The 22,571-nt window shown below is 40.2% G+C and overlaps 1 protein-coding gene and 1 long non-coding RNA gene across 3 annotated transcripts in view; both read right to left on the minus strand.

The window, feature by feature from the left end:
• cbsa (cystathionine beta-synthase a) overlaps positions 1-22,571 on the minus strand; it is a 35,438-nt gene that overhangs the window by 2,069 nt on the left and 10,798 nt on the right. For both annotated transcript variants that reach the window (XM_056458913.1, XM_056458906.1), the window contains exons 8-14: positions 15,980-16,105; positions 15,556-15,640; positions 5,921-6,026; positions 5,540-5,617; positions 4,952-5,086; positions 2,262-2,370; positions 2,090-2,174 (exon numbers count right to left, since the gene is read on the minus strand). In XM_056458913.1, coding sequence (XP_056314888.1) covers positions 2,090-2,174; positions 2,262-2,370; positions 4,952-5,086; positions 5,540-5,617; positions 5,921-6,026; positions 15,556-15,640; positions 15,980-16,105 — 724 coding nt within the window. The remainder of the gene's footprint in view (positions 1-2,089; positions 2,175-2,261; positions 2,371-4,951; positions 5,087-5,539; positions 5,618-5,920; positions 6,027-15,555; positions 15,641-15,979; positions 16,106-22,571) is intronic.
• On the minus strand, positions 13,569-15,460 carry LOC130229900 (uncharacterized). The gene is made up of 3 exons (XR_008837877.1): positions 14,926-15,460; positions 14,123-14,736; positions 13,569-13,677 (listed from the first exon to the last, which is right to left on the minus strand). It is a non-coding gene; the product is annotated as an uncharacterized LOC130229900 (long non-coding RNA).

Below are 22,571 nucleotides of genomic sequence, written 5' to 3' on the forward strand. Positions count from 1 at the left end.
CAATTTAAAAAAAAAATTCACATTGTCATTATGGGGTATTGTGTGTAAAATTTTGAGGAAAGAAATTAATTCCATTCATTTTGGAAAAGGCTGTAACAAATAAAATGTGAAAAAAGTGAATCATATCGAGTCTTATTTATATACACAGACATACACACACATACAGGGGTTGGACAATGAAACAAACACTGGCCAAATTTGAGCAGCCTGGTGCCCTGAGCATTGATTTCACCAGTAAGAGCACAGTGTGAAGGTATAATTAGTAATAGCAGTTTTGCTTAAAATATTGCAATGCTCACAACATTGTGGGTGACATATAAGAGTTCAAAAGAAAACAAATTGTTGGTGCGTGTCTCTCTGGAGCATTGGTGATCAAGACAGCAAGTATCAAGACTTATCAAGTCAAGAGCCACAATATCCACAATGTCACCATACCACCAAGAAGGATGAACCAAGAAAACTGTGTGAAAATGATATCTGGGTGCTAACCTGGATTGTATCCAAAAAACATAAAATCACGGCTGCGCAACTCCCTGCAGAATTAAATGTGCAGCTCAACTCTCATTTTTCCACCAAAACTGTTTGTTGTGTGCTCCACAGGGACATTATACAAGGCCAGGCTGCTGTAGCCTAACCTTTGGTCAATCGTGCTAATGACAAACATCAGTTTTAAAGGTGCCAGCAGTGAAAATCTTTGACTGGACAATGCGGAACATGTATTGTTCTCTGATGAGTCCATTTCACTTCTTTTCCACATCCAGGAGAGTTACCGTGTGGAGAAACCCCAAAGAAGTATACCACTCAGACTGTTGCACACCAGGAGTGAAGCATGGGTGGATCAGTGAAGGTTTGGGCTGCAATATCATGGAAGGTGGACAGTAAAATCTATGTCTACTGTCTGATGCTTAAAATATCAAAAGGAGCAGACAGGTCCAAGGTTCAGATCCTTTCCGGTGTTTAAGCGATAAAAGCAATGGGAGGGACCGGTCTGTAATTTTCAACCATTGAAGTGTTGAGCAATAGGGTTACCCTGACCTGCTTAAAAGTGGTTGAGAATGTGTCAGTGCCAGCCCTAACACACAATACACTAGCGAGGCAAATGTCCTGCAAGATTTGTGAGGAGATGGGGTCCAGAGGGTACGTTGTGGGATGGGCAGAGATGAGAATAGTTCTTCCTCTGTACGGATGGAAAAGCAAGTGAGTAAATTTCCTTCAGAGCTTGTTGTTTGATGGAGATTTAGGTTGTATTTGGTGAGAAACAGACTACTTTTTTGTGTGTGAAAAGGAAGGCTTTTTTAAAAAAAAAACTGATTTGGATGTAAATACCCTCAAATTATAGATGACAATCTGCAGTTAAAGCACATCTTGTTCGTTTTATTTCAAATCCATTGTGTTGGTGAGCAAAGCCAAAAATATTAGAACTGTGCCGATGTCCCAATATTTATGGACCTAACTGTATGTTATTTCAAGACTACATTTTTTTATTAATTTAAAAAATGTTTAGGGTATATACTGTAGTGTTTATACTATTAAGCCATGATGCATGTGATGTATTTTTTAATTTTTGTTAAAACAGATACAGAAACTTTAAACAATTAATTGTAATGTTATACACACATGCATGTACACGCACACAGTTCTTAACATTTAAAATGGATCAAAAAAGTTTTACAAAATTGTTCTAAGACAGAAATGGGTGTAATTGTTGACTACTGTGTGTGTGTGTGTGTGTGTGTGTGTGTGTGTGTGTGTGTGTGTGTGCACTTAAGCATTCATTTAACATTAACAAAAAATGCTTGCACTTACGTTTACATTAATTGTCTGTAAGCATATTTAGAATTACATTTTAACCATATTTCAAAAACTGCACATATTAAGATTAAAGTCTTAAGTGTTTAAAAAAACTCTTACATTTAATTAATAAAACTAATTTAATGTAAAGTCAAAAGTTTATGGAGGTAAATCAGATTTCCTACAATTTAGGTTTGAGTTTTAAATGGTATAAATAGTTCATGCACTTTATTCAACCAATGAAAAATCATTACTCAACACTATTCAGTATGTCTGGCCATGAAAAACTAACACTTACATTGAATTTGCTCATGAACCACCAGAGCGAAGTGATCAGTTTCCAATATCCGAGACAACTTTCCCATATTGTCAGTCAGACGAATCTAAAACAGGCAACATGGAGGATGTAAAGTCAGATGAGATAAGTAAGTTGAATTTTTTTCTTTCTATAACACCTGCACTAAACCCACCTGCTTAAACTGTTTATAGAGCACTTTGCTGACGGGGTCAGAGGGCTTAACTTTTCCTGCTAGAACAGAAGCAAGCATGTTTCCCAGAGTCACCATACCCAGAATCAACCTGCAGTAAGGAAGCCAAACATAATTGCGTTCTATTCTTAACTTGAATGTGGTGGAATATATTTTTTATATATATTTATATTTAATATGTTTCTAATAAATCATTATTATTATAGCACTTCACTTTTTCCACATTTTTTTATGTTACAGCCTTATTCCAAAACTGATTAAATTCATTTATTTTCTCAAAATTCTACACACAATACCCCATAATGACAATGTGAAAAATATTTTTTTTAATTGTTGCACATATATAAAAATTAAAAAACCTGAAAAACCACATGTACATACAGTAAGTATTCACAGCCTTTGCTGTGAAGCTCTAAATTCAGCTCAGGTACATTCTGTTTCCACCGATCATTCTTGAGATGTTTCAGCAGCTTAATTGGAGTTCACCTGTGGTAAATTCAGTTGACTGGACATGATTTAAAAAGGCATACACCTGTCTATATAAGGTCCCAGGGTTGACAGTGCATGCCAAAGCACAAACCAAGCATGAAGACAAAGGAATTGTCTGTAGACCTCTGAGACAGGATTGTCTCAAGGCACAAGGCTGGGGAGGGTTAAATAAAAATTTCTGCTGCTCTGAAAGTGCCAATGAGCACAGTGGCCTCCATCACCTGTAAGTGGAAGATGTTTGGAACCACTAGGACCCTACCTAGAGCTGGCCATCTAAGCTGGGTGATCGGGGAAGAAGGGCCTTAGTTAGGGAGGTGATCACTAACCCGATGGTCACTCTGTCTGAGCTCCAGCGTTCTTCTGTGGAGAGAAAAGAACCATCTGTGAGGCAATCTACCAATCTGGCCTGTCCTGCATGGTAGAGTGGCCAGTCGGAATCACTCTCCGCCTGGAATTTGCCAAAAGGCATCTGAAGGACTCTCAGACCATAAGAAAGCAAAATTCTCTGGTCTGATAGACTAACATTGAACTCTTTGGAGTGAATGCCAGGTGCACGCTTGGAGAAAACCAGGTACTGCAAGCATGGTGGTACCACAGCATGGAAATGGAAGACACGATACAGCAATGTACAGAGACATCCTGAAAATTTGCATAAATGAATATATGTACATGATGCTATTAATAATCAGGAGTGGCAGATAGATAAACATAATTACAAATTACAAATGTCCATGTGCTGTGGGTATGTCCAGTTCAAGTAAATGAATCAGTGCAATGAAATATGTGCAAACTTTAAATGTGCAAATGTTAAATAGTGCAGTGATTGTGAGGAGTATAAGTTAGAGGAGTGTGGGGGGTGTATTGGGGGGGCAAAAGAGTCAGTGAGGGGCAGAGTTCAAAAGGGGAGACAGCTCTGGGGAAAAAGCTGTTCCTCAGTCTGCTGGTTTTTGTCCGGGGGAGCCTGAAGCGCCTGCCGGAAGGCAGGAGAGAAAACAGTCTGTGAGCAGGGTGAGAGGTGTCCTTAAGAATACTGCGTGCTCGGCGCAGACAGTGTTTCTTCTGGATGTCCTCAATGGCTGGCAGTGTAGTCCCTGTGATGCGTTGGGCAGTTTTCACCACCCGCTGCAGTGCCTTACGCTCAGCAACAGAGCAGCTTCCATACCAGACTGTGACGCAGTTGGTCAGGATGCTTTCTATTGTGCAGCGGTAGAAGTTCACCAGGACGGCTGATGAAAGCTGGTTTTCTTAAGTTGCCTCAAGAAGAATAGGCGCTGATGAGCCTTCTTGACCAGGCTGAAGGTGTTAGTGGTCCAGGAAAGGTCCTTTGAGATGTGGGTCCCCAGGAACTTGAAGGATGAGACAGGCTCAACGGCCATCCCATTAATGTGGATGGGATCATGCGAGCCTGTTCGTCCCTTCCTGAAGTCCACAATGAGCTCCTTGGTCTTGCTGGTGTTAAGGAGCAGATTATTGTCGGTGCACCAAGTGGCCAGATGCTGTATCTCCTCCCTGTAGGCAGTCTCATCATTATTGCTGATTAGACCAATCACTGTGGTGTCATCTGCAAATTTGCATGAAAACCTGCTTCAGAGTGCTCTTGATCTCATACTAGGGTGATGGTTCATCTTCCAGCAGGACAATGACCCAAAGCACATCGCCAAAATATTAATGAGTGACTCACAACAACTCGGTGAATGTCCTAGTGGCCCCAGCCAGAGCCCAGATCTAAATCCTATTGAACATCTCTGAGGAGATCTGAAAATGGCTGTACACCATCGCTTCCCATCCAACCTGATAGAGCTTGAGAGGTACTGCAAAGAGGAATGGGCAAAACATTTCCCAAAGACAGGGCGTGCCAAGCTTGTGGCATCATATTCAAAAGACTTGAGGCTGTAATTGCTGCCAAAGGTGCATCAACAAAGTATTAAGCAAGGCTGTGAATACTTATGTACATTAGATTTTTCAGGTTTTTATTTTAATAAATTTGCAACAATTTCAAAAAATCTTTTTTCACATTGTCATTATTGGGTATTGTGTGTAGAATTTTGAGGAAATAAATGAATTTAATCCATTTTGTAACAGGCTGTAACATAAAAATGTGGAAAAAGTAAAGTACTATGAATACTTATGCACTGTATATTAGATTTTATTTAGTTATAATTATGTCCATCAGATCCACTCACCCAGCTTCATTTGCGACAGGCGCCTGGTCAAAGCCCTTATCTTTCAAGATTTTGATAGTTTTTTGGCATGTGACTGTAGGCAGCACAGTAAGTGGAGCAGAGAGGTTTAAACTTTGTAATTTGAGATTCCACCACCTGGAATAAATTAAAGGAACAAATAACAAAGCAAATTAAATGAGGGGCTGTACTGGTTCTAAATAGCAGACTGCATAACAGTCATAAATAGAAATATGTTTAATATAGAGATGAGTGGGACCAGCTGTCACACAGTGTCCAATGCAAAATATCTCAACAACTATACAGTATATTAATATATTTTCCCCTTAAAAAGTTGCATTTCACCAAAATAAACCTGTTAGTTTCAGTTTTATAATAAAAAAAAAAAAAATGAACAATTTAAATGTGTTCAAGACAAAACAGTCTTACATAAATAGCAGGTTAGGGAAAGTTAAAAGTAAATGTTATACATCTATTATTTTAAATACCTGTTCATTTCAAAACACATATATACACGCACAAACACTAGAAAACAAAGGCAATAAAGATGTAATGACATCTAATGCTTAAGTGACAAAAAAATCTTTTTACCAGGGTTTATTCACCATGATGTCTTCCACCCTCAGAAAGCCCTTCTGGAACATCCACTTATCACTCAAGAACTTAGACCTTAAGAGGGAATTTTCAACAAAATGATTAACATCCTGGCCAAATTTTCCCACTGGCCTCTGTCCATAATGGCCTCCTAACCATCCACATATCAAAATTGGCTCCAATACTCTTTCTCTTCTCCACCAATCAGCTAATGTGTGGTGTGCAGTCTTGCACAATATGGGTGCCATTGCGTCATCCAGGTGGATGCTGCACACTGGTGGTGGATGAGATTCTCACCAAAAAAGTGTAAAGTGTTTTGAGTTTCCAGAAAAGCACTAAATAATTGTAAGGAATTATCATTATTATTATAATACTTACATGTAGTTGCGAATTGAGTCTGGCAAAATCACAACACATCGCTGTCCTTCCTTCAGTTCTTTGGCAAATTTTACTGCAGCTGCCATGGCAGTGCCTGAACTACCACCTGACAGAGGAGACAGAAACGCAAACAATACAGTGTATACTTACAAGTACAAACTACAATAATGATATTACTTCTCATAAATATTATGACACAATTTGTTAACATATATGTAAATGCATAATTACAGTTTTTCTGGGTTGCTTAAATACATTTCTTGAACTATGCCTCGTATTCTCAAAACAAATCCACAACATCTCATCCAATTTCCCAAACATCCTATTTTAGGTCAAACTGAAGCTCTACACTCAAAACTCTTCGAACCTTTTTCCCCAGACATCACACACAAGGCCCTTAAAACAAACACACTACAACTTAGTCCTACACACTGGTGCAATACATTAAAAACAATATTATCAAAATTGGCAAGTTATGTTGCTTGTAGTTCTTCCCCTCAAAAATCTTTTCTCAAAAGATGCAACCAATGTATACACTGGCATATTTTTATTTGTGTATGTTACAGCGCAACACACACACAAAACTATTCCACCTCAGCATCCTGTCTTTGGTCTGGGTCAGGCCAGAGAATCTCATCCAGGCTATATTGGCCCTAGCCAGTCAGTGGGGTAAAATCCTCTTGCATGCCCGATCCACCCCTGCATGCATCTACTTATATCTTTAGGCAGGCTTCTTCCATGGTGTTAGATGTATGTGCGATGTACACTGGGTGGTCAACATCTATTCCTTAAACCGGTCAGAGGTGAGCAGGCAACATTGACGACAGTATGTTTGGCACATTGATTTATTCAATCCCATCTTCAAGCAGTTTACACATTTAGGTGTGCATTTAGATTTGCGTATTTGGGTTGCATGTGTGTATTTGTGTGTGTGGTTTCTGAAATAAAGCAATAATAATAGATTAAACAAAGTTCTTAAACAAATGTCCTTGAATGACAAACAAACATTACTGAATGGTAAATTATAATACAAAGGTAATTCCGCTAATGGCCACTAGGCGGAGCTCTTGCCAGCAGTAATACAAATAGCAGCCATGTGATATTGTTACATATAATCTATCAATACAACATGCTATACATCACAAACTATTTTCCATATCTTGAATACTAATTATAATTGTATAAACATCCTATAATTTCTATTAGCATTATTAATATAAGTATATGCGGTAAACATTGAATTTAACAGTCTATTTACACAGTTCTATGAAGCAAACTTGTTTAGCTAAGGCATCTCCAAACACTGAGATAGAACAAAGCAGCACAAGTCAGAAAGTATACATATACACTTTTAGACAACAATCAATAGTAATATGAACTTACATTCTCAGAACGCACACACATAACAAACTACGTCTGTCTCATTGCACCACTGGACTATTCTGAGGACTGAACATGTCTGGGCACGTCCGTGCCTCCACCCACATGTGACGTCACACAGTAATTCAAAATAAGAGTTCAACAGGGATTTTATACAGCCGCCCCCTAATCTACATAGGAGATTAGAAATCAAATAAACATCACTGTTCTCTTACTTTACTTATCACTGGTATCAGTAGGGATCTCTGGTAAGACTAATAGTTTAGAAACAGGGCGACGGTAGACTCGGTTATCAATAGTTACGTCTACTACTCGAACAGTTCCATCACTGCTGGGTACAACTTGTTTTATTCTGCCTATTGGCCAGAATGCTCGTGGCAATTGAGGGTCCATGACCATGACGACTTGTCCCACTGATGGATCTGGTTTAGAATGCCGCCATTTGGTACGTGGTTGTAAATTCGGCAAGTAATTCCGAATGAATTGTTTCCAGAACTGGTTAGCTATCATTTTGGCTATGTCGCCATTTCCTCTTGGGCCAGCAATTCTCCTTTGCCATAACCACTTGAGGGAGAGAGGCGTCCCGCCGCCCCCATCAGCAGAAGGTTTGGAGTAACTGGGTCCAGGTCAGATATTTCTGATGATACATAGCCAAGTGGTTTCGAATTCAGTATTCCCTCCACCTCTATAAGAACAGTGGTTAATACTTCTTCAGTCACAATCTGATCTTTCAGTACCACCCGCAGACAGGATTTAATAGAGCGAATGTCACGCTCCCAGGCTCCTCCGAAATGAGGGGCATGTGGAGGGTTGAACTGGAATGAAATGCTCTGTGCATTCAGTTTTTCTTTGATAGCTGGCTCAAGTGCGGAGAATGCTTCTTGGAGTTCTCGGCTTCCACCTCTAAAATTTGTACCCTGATCAGATATTAATTCAAAGGGTTTTCCGCGTCGTGCAATAAAACGACGTAAAGCCATGAGAAAGGAGTCCAGAGTCCATACTGTGCAAAAAGGTCTAGGTGGATACACCTGGTGGTGAGACATTTGAAAATGATCCCCCATCGTTTCTCATGTCTTCTGCCTATCTTATTGTAAATGGTCCAAAGCAATCAACTCCAGTTGACCAGAAAGGAGGTTGATATAAGCGAAGACGAGCAGCAGGGAGATCAGCCATTTTTGGGTTGACTGGCTTACTCCGCCAGGTCTGGCATTCTCTGCACTGGTGTTGATATTTCTTTATGGCTTGTCTGCCTCTGATAATCCAGTAACTTCTCCTCAGTTCTGCAAAGACACGTTCAGGACCAGGATGAAGTAGACGGTTGTCGTAGTCTTGTATAAGGAGTTTAGTGATCGGATGATCAGGTGCCAAGACGATAGGATGTAGGGTATCACCATCAAGTTCCTTAGCCTTACGAAGGCGACCTCCAACCCTAATTATTCCCAGGGTTGATCGTATTCAGGTGACAGAGTACTTAATCGACTGTTAGTATGTATTACCTTGCTATTCTGAAGTGCATGGATTTCATCAGGAAAGCTGTCCTGCTGGGCTTGTCTCAAAAGTATCAGTTCAGTATCAATATGTTGTGCAGCTGACATTGGGGGTGCTTCTGTTCCATGCACAGACTTGTAGGTGTCTTGGACTAACTCTGCCCATGTTGAGTGTTGCTCAGGATTTGGTAGAGAAGACTGAGGTACAGTTACGTGAGCACAAAAGAATGACTTTCTTAATTCATTCTCTTCGACTGACTGTGGGGTGGGTTGTACTGGCCAGTGTTTTGGTGACTGCTGAAGGAAATCAGGGCCTTGATTCCATTGGCATGCTTGAGAGAGCTCATAGAGGGGTTTGCCTCTTGTAATGTCATCAGCAGGATTTAGTTCAGAGTCTACATATCTCCAGTTACTGGGACTGGTTAACTCCGGTATTTCTGTTATCCGTGTGCCAACGAACACCTTGTAATGACAGGATTCCGATTTTATCCATGAAAGCACTGTGGTGGAATCTGTCCAAAGAATAGAGTTGTGGATGGGTAGAGTAAGCTCAGTGATTAGGAGTTTAGCTAGTTGGGCTCCTGTGAGGGCGCCACACAGTTCCAGTCGGGGCATTGATATTTGCTTTTTGGGTGCAACACGGGATCTGGCCATCACAAATGAAGTATAGGTCCTGCCGTCTTCCTCATCAAGACGCAAATATGCCACTGAACCATAAGCTCGCTCTGAAGCATCACAGAATATGTGTAACTCCAATTTGGTTTTGTTTGGTTCTGGACAGATGGGAAAATAGCATCTTGGAATGGTTATCCTAGAGAGGTACTGCAGTTCATTAGTCCACTGCTGCCATTTGTCCTGCATATCTCCTCCGATGCACTCATCCCAGCCACATTTGGTTATCCACAGAGCTTGGACAAGGATTTAGCTCTAGTGGTGTAGGGCAGAATATAACCAAGCGGGTCATACTGAGAGGCTAGCACTCTATAATGTTGCGCAATGGTGGGCTCCCCCTCGCATAGCGTGCGATTTCGAAAGCTAAGCTTGTCAGAGGTGCATTGCCAAGAGAGCCCAAGTGTAGACTCTTGTATGTCTGTCTTGTTCGCAGTCAACCATAGATCACAGCTCTCTGATCGAGCCTCAGTTGCTAAATGAGAAATTACTTCTGAGTAGTTACTGGCCCATTGTCTTATTTCGAACCCTCCAGCTGCTAGTAATGCCCTCATTTTATCTATGAGCTGTTTGGCCTCGTTGGTAGAGAGGAAGGATTGCAGACAGTTATCCACATAAAATGAGTTTAACACGGAGTCTACTACCTCTTCATTCCCCTCACGATGGTCTGTGACATGACGCTGAAGGGCGTAGATGGCACAGCATGGGCTACATGTGGTGCCAAATGGAAGAACGCGCCACTCATAAATGTCAGGACTCCTTTCCTTTTCCATATTTCTCCATAAGAAGCGAACTTGTGATCTTCTGGAAGCAGGCGCACTTGATGAAACATTGACCGAATGTCCCCAGTGATAGCTACAGGATACTGACGGAATCTGAGGAGAACTCCGAGCAATGATGGGCTCAGCATAGGTCCTGGGAGTAACTGGTCATTCAGAGAATCTTGATGGAATTGATAAGAACAGTTAAATACAACACAGGCTTTACTGTTGTGGTGTACAAGGTGGTGGGGAATATACCATGATTCATCTGTAACTTTAGCTTCTTCTGTAGTGAGTTTTACTGCATATCCTGCCTGTTCAAGTTTGTTAATTTCTTTGTTGTAGACTTGTGCTAGCTCTGGGTTTTGTTTCAAACGGCGCTCAGTGGCTCTTAGAAGAGCCATGACTGATTCTGGACCTACTTGCAAGATCTTTGCATTTCCTTTGCGCAAAAGAGGGGTTGCATAGCGAGAAACTCCATCTATTTCCACTGTTTTGGTTTTGGTTTCCAGCATTGTAATAGCATCTCTGTCCTGCTTGGATCGTGTCATGTCTTTCACAGGCTGAAAGGGAAGTATGTCTACCTGCCATAACCTTTCAACATGATGAAATAGGTCTTGTGGGGGAGGATGGATGATTGAGATGTTCAGACATGTAGTCTCCAATGGCTGGTCAAGAAATGTTGTAGGACCCTGTATGGCCCAGCCCAAACTTGTACTAACTGCAATGGGACCACCCAAAGGACCCATGAGCACTGGAGCTATCGGTGCTATAAGGTGTGGGTAATCAGAGCCGATAAGCAGCATTGGCTGTACCTCTTTGAAAGGTATAATAGGAATGTCTCTTAAGTGGGCAAACTTGTGCTTTAGAGCATCCACAGGGCATGACTGCTTGGCAATGTTCAGATCTTGTGCTGTAAAGGCAGAGTGTATCTTGTAGCGCATGCTTGGTTTTGCAGAAGTAGACATTTCAAAAGAGACTGATGCCCCCTGGATTTCGATAACTTCTTGTCTGATTGTTCTAAGAGCAAGTGATTCATCTGTCTCTTCCAGATTAAGGTAATGTACGGCTGTGGGCAGAATGATGGTCCTTTCTGATCCATCGTCCAGAATAGCATATGTGTCCAGAACTCTCCCTTTGTTATGTAATCTGACCTGAACCACTTTCAACATGACTCTGCCAGAATGAGTAATCTGATCAAGGTAGATTGTGCGGGGTACTGTATTGACGGTAAGAACGCTCTTGTTAATGCTGGATGCAGTATCATGTAGAATTGGTAAGTGCTGCTCACCACAACTGGAACAGGGTTTTTTTTAAAGTACACTTGCAGGCTCATGCCCTCTACCACACTTCCAACATCTGTTATTGTCCTTTATCCATGCAATTCTTTGGGCAACATTTAATTTGACAAATTCAGAGCAGGAATTGAGGTAATGCTCCTGACATTTGCAGAAGGGGCAATATGGCTTAAAACTGTCACGTTTCTTAACCTTGGTCTGTTCTTTGTTTGTCTGGAACGATGAGGTAGAGGAGGTGGAGGGACCTGCGGTAGCGTGATCTATGCCATAGTAGATTGTGGAATGCACCTTTGGTGGCTTTGCGGGTTTCTGCTCTCTGGTATCAATATGGGGTCTATCTGTACTATACAGCTCAGCTGCTCGCCTCGATATCTGCAGTGCTTGTGATTTGTTCTCCAGCCACTCTGCAAACTGAGGAAAAGTGTAAGTTCTGTCAGACCCATTTGGAGAATGCCTCTGGACATACAGTACTCGACAAAGCTATCTCTATAAGAGTGTGGTAGCTTGGTGAGTAATCTATCAACGTGTGAACCGCAGAGAAGCTCGACTCTGGATGACCCCTCCAGTGTATTAGGAGGCCAACAAGAGTGCTAACAGATAAAGCAAAATCCTCAAAACCTTGAGCGTCGCCTGGTCTCAGGGAAGGTGTACGGAGGATATTACCAATTTCTCCCTGTACCAGTTGTCGGGGCTGACCATATCGCTGCTGTAATGCCTGCATAGCTCGACTATAAGGCATGGGATCATACATATATCGTTTAGCTATTTGGAAGGCAGCTGGCAATTTGAGATGATCAAGTAACACTTGAAGTCCTCGGTCAGATGAAGGTGGGGGCCAAGTACACTATTAAGTCCCTTTTAAGTAGCGCAAAATCACTTTCCTTTCCAGAGGTGAAATTGATAAGCTTAGGTTAGGTATTCCATATGAGGAAGCGATAGCCATTTCCATCATACTTGGAACTTGAACTGCTGGCTGTACATTAGAAGAGAATGGTGCTGCATATGACGGTTGCTGAGCTATGAATTCTGGGGGTCTGTTAGGCAGATATCTCCCAGTGTATTGATCTGAATAGTGTACAGATCGCAGTGGAGGAGGCTCAGAGAAACGAGGCATCACAGGTGGTGCTAGACTCAATGACTGAGATTCCACATAATTAGTATTTACAGCATTACTTGGCACAGTAGTCATAGAAGGTACATGAACTGCTGGATAGCTAGGTGCAGCTCGGTACACATTGGGTGTAGGTGGTGTCATCGAAGTTATGCTATGATGTACAAGGGACTGTACTTGTGGCGGATATGTCTGATGAAATTCACTAGGCTGTTGGTAAACATATGTATGATGCATTTCACCTGCTGGAGCAGACCCTGGTTGTGGCTCACGCTGCTGTACATGATGCTCAATCGGAAGAGAGGCTGTACGAGACAATGGCTGTAATGCCTGGGGTAGTAACCCTGGTGTTATCTGTACTTGAGGCAGTCTATGTGGCTGAGGCAAGTTTGTGGTGGGTAAGCGTGCTGGTGTAACTGGAGAATAGTACCTTGGTGTTTCAATGTTTTCTGAGCTTGGATGACCTGCACAGAGAAGAGGCAAACTGACACTACGTTGCTGGATGGACTGCTGCTGACTACTTGGGTGAGGGACTGACCTGTGATGTCCAGCACCTGTTGCAGAAACATAGCTTAATTCCTGATGCATACATGGTGAACCTTTGCTCTGCTGAATAGACATTTTCAATGTGCTTTGTAATTCTCTGAGTTGCTCTTATACATTCCAAACACACTCTTCCACTCTACGTAGCCCTTGTAGTCTCTGTACCAGGTCTATAAGGGGTAGAAGTTCCATATTCCACATCTGGATCAGACATAAGCTCACTAACATGCATATGCTGCAAATCCTTTTGAAATCTCTTGATGCTGCCATAAGGATAGATAGATGTTGAATCCGGCTCGAAGGACCACTTTGTTAGATGTATGTGCGTATGTACACTGGGTGGTCAACATCTATTCCTTAAACCCGGTCAGAGGTGAGCAGGCAACATTGACGACAGTATGTTTGGCACATTGATTTATTCAATCCCATCTTCAAGCAGTTTACACATTTAGGTGTGCATTTAGATTTGCGTATTTGGGTTGCATGTGTGTATTTGTGTGTGTGGTTTCTGAAATAAAGCAATAATAATAGATTAAACAACGTTCTTAAACAAATGTCCTTGAATGACAAACAAACATTACTGAATGGTAAATTATAATACAAAGGTAATTCCGCTAATGGCCACTAGGCGGAGCTCTTGCACCAGTAATAACAAATAGCAGCCATGTGATATTGTTACATATAATCTATCAATACAACATGCTATACATCACAAACTATTTTCCATATCTTGAATACTAATTATAATTGTATAAACCTCTTATAATTTCTATTAGCATTATTAATATAAGTATATGCGGTAAACATTGAATTTAACAGTCTATTTACACAGTTCTATGAAGCAAACTTGTTTAGCTAAGGCATCTCCAAACACTGAGATAGAACAAAGCAGCACAAGTCAGAAAGTATACATATACACTTTTAGACAACAATCAATAGTAATATGAACTTACATTCTCAAGAACGCACACACATAAACAAACTACGTCTGTCTCATTGCACCACTGGACTATTCTGAGGACTGAACATGTCTGGGCACGTCCGTGCCTCCACCCACATGTGACGTCACACAGTAATTCAAAATAAGAGTTCAACAGAGATTTTATACACATGGCCTGGAGGAGGTGAACACGGACATAAGGTTCTCTGTCATACACTTTCCACCGTAATGATGGTCAAAACTCCTCTATCGTGTTTAGAAAGGGAGATTATGCAGGCAGAAATATGTTAAGAAAAACCTTGGGTTATTGGTAAATCAGTCACAAACCAGAGCAGTGCGATGGAAACTGATGTTATCACCAAGCTGACATTGATTCTCTTAGACCATCAAGTCAAGCAAAGAGTGGCATACTGCTATAGGGTCTTAGATTGGCATAACAGTGGAGTAGACCTCGTTGGCTGATGGCTGCGCACATAGTAAGATTCCCTTCATGCTGACAGAACATTTACAACAGCCCGATGTCCAATCAAGTTCCTCCCATCCTCATCCTTTTGGTCAGGTTAAAACCTGCCTCATTTACATAGAAAATTTCATGGGGTCAGGCTTTACTTTAATCTCAAAGATTCTCTGCAAAACACATAAAACACAGTAGAGTAATCACTACTCTGAACCACAGTTCAGGATGTAATATAATGTATTTTTTTATTTAATGCCATGTCAGCAACCAAGGCTATTTTCATGGCAGGAACCTTTCAATACCACAGTTCAGGAGGGCACAAGCTTCATACAATGCTTCATCCAATATCAAACTCATACCTGAACATATTCCACACGTTGGTTTTCACTCTGTCAGAGTTGTAGGCCTGTTTTATCCAGAATTTCTTTTGGAAGATGTGATCAATTGAGGCTGATGGCATTTATCCCTCGAAAATGAAGATGATCATCATCCTCCACCTCCTCCTCCACTCTGGTGTCCTTGACCCCTTTATCTTCTTCTCTTCCTCCATCACTCTGGTGTTCTTGACCTCCTCCCTCAAGTCACTTTGAATCCACTGTTTCAAACCTGAAGGAGTTGACTTTGACCCTTTTATCTATCCATCGAAGTTTCTGATTGGTGTGTGATAAATTTTGACTCCTTGTGTTTACACTTGGTTAATTGTGCGCTAACTGAGCTCAAGCTGTGCTGACTTGAGTTAACATTATTTAATGCTAGTGCTTTGTAATGTTTGGATTTGTGTGTGGACAGTTCACCAAACATAACAGACAGTTTGCAGTTGCAGTTCACCAAATATAACTCATGTGTGAATGCAGGGAGCAATGGTTAAAGTTTAGAGAAATGGGTGCGCTTTTTTCAAAAATGGCATGTAGTTTTAAAATTTTAGTTCAAAACACTGTTATAGTTTTTTAGTAATCGAGAAAAATTGTAATCAAAGGCAATGTGCTTACCGCATAATAGCCCTTCATCTCTTATAAGCATTCGGGCCATGGCAAATGATTCCTCGTCCTTGGATTTGTACCATTTGTCAACCAACTGAAAAAAAAGACAGTGGTTTCAGTGTAGTATAAATGATTTGTATATGACTGGCTCTCAAAAATAGGATGGTGTAAGAAAAAACTTGAATTCTACTTGCATCTACTGGTAATGGACGGAATAGCAACAAAGTGCAACTGTTGTAAACATACAACATGGCCCTTATTTTCATGGGTCAGATTTTACAGAACAGATAAAATGAAAAGGGAGTATAATGAAAAAAATGCAGTAATATTAATCAAACAATCATGATGTTTACATAAATGGCTGTCTGTGTTAGCAGTGAAAAAAAATCTGCAAAGAATATTTTAGTGTAAAAACAAGAAAAAGTGCACTCACAGATCTATCGAGAACAGTGGGTATGAAGTCATATCCAATGCCCTCCACCTCATACTGGTTTTTATCTGTTCGGTTCAGTTCATCGGGCTCAGCAAGGATTGAGCCCTCAGGGTCCACAGCGACAATCTGGCAAAACACAGACAGACTTCAGAGTGTTGAGATTTACCCTGTCACTTCAGGCCCATTCACATTACTTAGGCCCAATCACAAACTTGTAAGTGGTAAAATGACAAAATAGCAACATGCTCTTATAAAATTCACTAATTAGGATGCTTATGTATTATTCAATGGTTAGTTATTGATAGTTTTTTTAATTGATGCTGTTATGAACAGTCTCAGCCTCAGACATCACAGCCACAAACTGTCAGAATGACATGGCAAACAAAAAACCTGGAAACTGTTCAGAACTTTTGAAAATATCTAGCTGGATAACTTTTACTGTTTGCATTTCTTTGTTCAAATTGAAATCTTTTTCTACACCCAAGTACATTGTTTGTTTCTATTTATTAACTTTTCTAATTAAAAATGCAAATATAAATAAATAAATACCTTTAGGCTAATACACATTTCATAGCCTGGTTCATTATTAAATATGAACATTTTAAATTTAATGCGAGATGACACAATATGCTACTATCTGAGTCAATCACTCTGATAAGCAGTTAAAATGAGTAAATACTACAAACACTGTAATTCATTTTATATTTAAAGTTATAATAGTGAAACATCATTAAGGGATACTTTTTTGCTGGAGAAAACAGCTGTTGTGTGATGAGGGATGAACACTGTGAACGCTTTACAGATTTTGTAAACTATCTATAACAAAGAACTGCAAATATGCAGATATTATAACAAGATTGATAAACAGACACCTTGTTCTCTCCCTCTGCACTGCTGTGGTCAGATGATCCGGAATCTGTCAACATTTTCGTTTCATCAAATTTAAAGGAGCATGGGGTAATTGCAAACTATTGTACAGTTCATAGAGCTAATGGCTACATTTTTAGGCTGAGTATAAATATAATTATGCTAAATATAATTATGCCATGAGAATTCTGACTTAGTTCGTTTTATTCAACCAGCAAGTTTTTTGGGAGACAGGAAATGACACGGACTACTCCCAAAAGATAATAAGACGATGTTGACAAGGCATCATTGTGAAAAAAAATATTTCTCAGCATTTATTTATATTTGAACAAAAAGTGGCATGACCAAAATTATTCATACCCTTCTCAGTAATCAACAGAAACGCCTTTATTGGCCATTACAGCAATCAAACGCTTCCTATAATTGCTGACCAGATTTTGCATGTCTCCCCTGGTATTTTTGACCATTAATCCATAGCAACGAGCTCAAACTTTTTCTGGTCTCCTTGTCATCACCCTGATCTTTAGCACCCTCCAATAATTCTTAATTGGATTTAAGTCAGAACTCTCACTGGGCCAGTGCAAAATGTTTTCATCTGCTAACCATTTCTTCACTACTTTTGCTTTGTGTCATTGTCGTGCTGAAATATCCACTGGTGCCCAAGGCCAAATTTCTGTACAGACTGTCTGATGTTTTGATGCATTGCTCCTTTTTCATGCAGCCATTTACTGTGATTAGGTTAAATTCTGTTTAATTAAAATCAAAACAATTCAATTGTTGTTTGATCTGACACAAAACAGAAAACCATAAGTTTTTTTTGTGTAGATTGTCTGGATAAGTGATTTCCCCCTTGGTCTGCATCCGTGGAATCCAGCAGTGGACAGAGTCTATTGGACTGTCTGATTTGGGATGTTGCCACCAGCAGAGCCCAGATTCATCAGGATGGCCTTAGTGATGATCCTTGAATTCTCTTTTTACCTCTCTCACTATCCTACTGGCCAGCACAGGTTTTATTAATACTTTGCACTGAAGCCTCTGAAACTTGGAAACATTTAGGCAAGGCAAGGCAAGTTTATTTATATAGCACATTTCATACACAGTGGAAATTCAAAGTGCTTTACACAAACAGGAATAAAAGAAACAAGTATAAGAAAAATAAAAACAAATAATAAAAATGGTTAAAAAAATAAAATAAATAAGCATAAAAACAGATAAAATGTGTTATAAAAGAATGAAAAAGAAGAGAAAAACATAATAGTGCAATCTGTCGGACGTAGCACAGTGCTTATTCAGTAAAGGCACAGCTAAACAGATGGGTTTTCAGTCTTGATTTGAATGTGCCTAATGTTGGAGCACATCTGATCATTTCTGAAAGCTGATTCCAGCAGTGAGGGGCGTAGTAGCTGAAAGCCGAATCACCCTGCTTTGACTGAACTCTTGGAATTTCTAGTTTATTTGATCCTAAAGATCTGAGTGATCTGTTAGGTTTGTATTCAGTGAGCATATCTGTAATGTATTGAGGTCCTAGGCCATTTAGTGATTTATAGACCAGTAATAATACTTTAAAATCTATTCTTAATGTAACTGGGAGCCAGTGTAAAGACCTGAGGACAGGTGTGATGTGCTCTGATTTCCTGGTTCTGGTCAGAATTCTGGCCGCAGCGTTCTGGATGAGCTGTAACTGTCTGCCTGTCTTTTTGGGAAGGCCAGTAAGGAGGCCGTTACAGTAATCCACCCTGCTGCTGATAAAAGCATGAACAAGTTTATCTAATTCTACACTGGAAACAAAGCATCTAATTCTTGCAATGTTTTTGAGATGATAGTATGCTGATTTACTAACTGCTTTGACATGACTATTGAAACTCACTGGGTTCCTGCTTGTTCTGTAAACATCTGATAAAGGCACTGTTATCTAAGCAGGCACCCGAGACACATCATGGAGAGCTGTTGTGTTCAACAGCTGAAGATGGTGCGTTGTTGTTTGGGCCCTGGCGGTGGGGTCGGAGGGCTCTTCCAGGTGGGCTCAGAGGTGGTTGTGGAGCAGGCCGCTTTTTGGTTGGTAACTGGGGGCTTGCGGCAATGGAGTGTGAAAGTTTAGTTCCAGCATACACCAGTTCCTCCTTCTTTTTTGAGAAACCCAAGAGAGGCGAAAAAGGTGACAATGAGAACGTGTCTGCTGACAGAGGCTGTGGCTCTGGAGATTCTGGCTGCTGAAATATGTTTTCCTGGCTGTTTTCCTGAGGATCATTTTTGAGTGATGAGACTTGATGCTGTTCTGTTCTGACAGTCTGTCTGTGTTGAGCAGAGGGCTAGTGACAGTGTCTCAATCAACAGTGGGTGTTTTGGCTGTGTGGCATTATCACTGTCCTTGGGTGATGCATCAGCCCCAAGTCCACTCGGGAGCTGATTTGAGGTCCTGTGGTCATCCGGACATTTGCAAGGTGTGTATGTGCCATTTGGATTGAGGTCAGTGGCACACACAGCTGATGAATGATAGAGGGAGAAAAAGATATTGTCCTTTAGCACCTTTGCACCAAGTTTGTTTGGGTGAAGGCCGTCTGATGTCAACAGTTGTCTTTGGTTCCAGAAAGATTGAAGTTGTCAATAAAATTCAGTCCTTTCCTGATACATATTTTCTGCAGCCATACATTTAGACCAAGAAGCCGTGAAAACATATTTGTCCCTCTTGCAGGGATTGGTCCACTGATAAACGGCTGAATTTTCAATCTTTCAACTGTTTCCAAGAGCTCACAGAAATCTCTTATGAGAAGTTCTGACTGTTCTTTGTTTACATCAGAAACTCTTGCATGAGGGAAGGAGTATGTCATTGTAGATTTGCTCCTAAAATTCCTGATTATTAAATCTCCTACAAATAGTGTTCTTATCTCAGGTGCAATAGGAGCAGAATACCGCTGTCTAGTCGGCCTTAAGCCTCTGTTCCATGCAGAGTTAGCTGCTGAGTCATGCGATCTCTGTCTGACTGCATTTGGGAATTTTTCACCCATATTACTCAATACTTCATATCTGTTCTCAAGCTGTATTTGAGTCCGAGCTGTATTTGGGGTAGAAGACGCTAATGCGGCAGCGTATGATCTGACCCTGCGAGTACCTTTTGGTTTCGCACCTTGTTTATGCCAATGCTCATTTTCAACAGTTTTATTTTGTTTTTCTGTGCTCAAAACAGTGGTAGGAATAGATTTATGGGACTCACTGGCTATATGCTGTGAGCGTCCACAATGAAGCTGCAGCTCTGGTCGGATCGCAAGTAACTTTGTTTCAAGAACTGCAATCTTTTGTTGAAGTTTGTGGCAGTTTGTACAGCAGTGAGAATCTGAATTAATCCGATCCAGAGGCATTTTCACAGCCGTGTTTTCCCGTCTCAGGAATGTGAGCAGCTGATGGAGGATTGTTTAGATGATAATTCCCCTCTTGTTAGTAAAGCTATATTCCAGAAAGTTTTTAGAATCGATGCTGATCTTCAAGCTGTGTCGTTTGAGCACTGTGCTGATAGACTGAAGTTAAAATTAGGGTTTAAGATATAAAAGCAAGTGAGCAGAGAGTGGAGCAGTAGGCAAAGACTACCGAACAGTAGCGAAGCAGGAAGTAGCCATGTTTCATATGTTAGGGTTATGTTTATATGGTCTTATGGTCTTTCCTGACTTGTGAGCAGCCACAATGAGCAACCGCATGTCCTCACTGAGCTCCTTTGTCTTAGCCAAAAGCAGAGGTTTTGTTTTTCACCTGTTGAGTTGATTAAAATAGCTGTTCCAAATGAATCAGGGTGCTTTAGAACAGATTGGACTATTTGTAATGTTGTAGAACTTTGGATTTTCCCAGAGACTGTAACAACTTTCAAATGGAATGAATAATTTTGGACATGCCACTTTTTACTAAAAATAAATAAAAGCTGAGAAATATTTTTTCCACAATAATGGTGTGCATCATTTTAGCATCTTTTGGGAGAAGCCTGTGTCATTTCTGGTAAAAAAACAAAACAAAAATTGCCGGTTGAATAAAAGTAACTAAGTCAGAATTTAATATACATACACACACACACACACACACGCACACACGCACGCACACACACACACACACACACACACACACACATATATATATATGTCAGAATTATTAGCCCCCCTGTTTATTTTTCCCCAATCTCTGTTTAACAGAGAGTAGATTTTTTTTAACACATTTCTAAAGATAAAAGTTTTAATAACTCATTTCTAATAATTGACTTATTTTATCTTTACCATGATGACAGGAAATAATATTTTACTAGATATTTTTCAAGACACTTTCTATACAGCTTAAAGTGACATTTAAAGGCTTCACTAGGTTAATTAGGTTAACTAGGCAGGTTAGGGTAATTAGGCAAGTACTTGTATAACGATGGTTTGTTGGTTTGACTATCAAAAATATGTGTGTGTGTAACTATGTATAAATATATATTAGGGCTGTCAAATGATTAAAAAAATCAATCAGTGCCAATAACAAACAGTGCCAATAACAATCCATGTTGGATTCTAAGTGGACTACAAAAAAATCCAAAATACAGCCATTGCAAATATGGAAAATTATTATAATAATAAAGTATTGAATACAAACAATAGTTCTCATTGTAAAGTTGTATTGGGAGTTGAGAACATTAATTATAAAGTAGAAACAATTTAGCTTAGTCCTCCTTAATATTTAGCCAGTTGCAAAGACAGTCCAGTCTATTGACATTATCAGGGGACAATGTGTCCAAGGGGTACATCAAAGGCACGTACCAAAGACTATAGACTTCTTACAGGGACTTTGGTCACACCATCTCTAAACATTTAATTCTAAACAGCTTTGAGGGATACGGACACCGCAAAGACTATAGAATACATACAGAATGCCTTAAAGAGACTTTGGACAGTCAGTGATGTCAGGAGTTTGCTCTTGTTGCTAGGAAACGCACACACACACACACACGCGCGCACGCACGCACGCACACACAGACAGACAGACAGACAGACAGACAGACAGATAGACAATGTGCACAGTAAAGCGCACCTGGTGAGCAAGGGATCCCTTCAGATTCAACAACACGCACGATCGCGTTCATCAAATTTGCTTAAACTAAGCGTTCTAAAGTATGGCTGTATTTTACAAGCAAGGATTCCGACACAGCAACATGAAGCAGACACTTTACAAAAGTTGCATGTAGGGGGGAAACACGTCAAACTTAATGATACATTTGAGGGCGCATGGAATCAACTTAAAGGCAGAGAGTCTTTGACAGCTTGCGACATCATCTTGCACTTTCACTGAGTACATTTACATTTACATACTCCGCTTTTATGATTAAGACAATACTGATTAAGAGTCTATCATGTAAGCAGCGATTTTTTTTACTTTTTTTTTATTACCTTAAAGGACCACCCGAGTCCCGAAATGCGGAGGTTTTTCTTTCCGTTCGCCATGCGGTATCAAATTCCATTAAAACAGCACTTCTCCAGCAGTCCTTACTTCATATTTTCATCCAATAATTGTCACGAGGCATGAACAATATGTTGCTCAATGAAAGTGAACTGCTTAACTGCAGTTAAAGTCTAAAGATTAATAATAAAACACTGAAAATTGCATGAAACTCTGGAGGAAACGCTAGATAGCCTGGTGATGCTACATTAATGGTTTTATACTGAAACTTTCTTTGTAAAAGCGCACCCTTAGTCTTATCCGTATTTTTTTTTGC

The sequence above is a fragment of the Danio aesculapii genome, chromosome 1 (assembly GCF_903798145.1).
Source record: "Danio aesculapii chromosome 1, fDanAes4.1, whole genome shotgun sequence".
Lineage (NCBI taxonomy): Eukaryota > Metazoa > Chordata > Actinopteri > Cypriniformes > Danionidae > Danio > Danio aesculapii.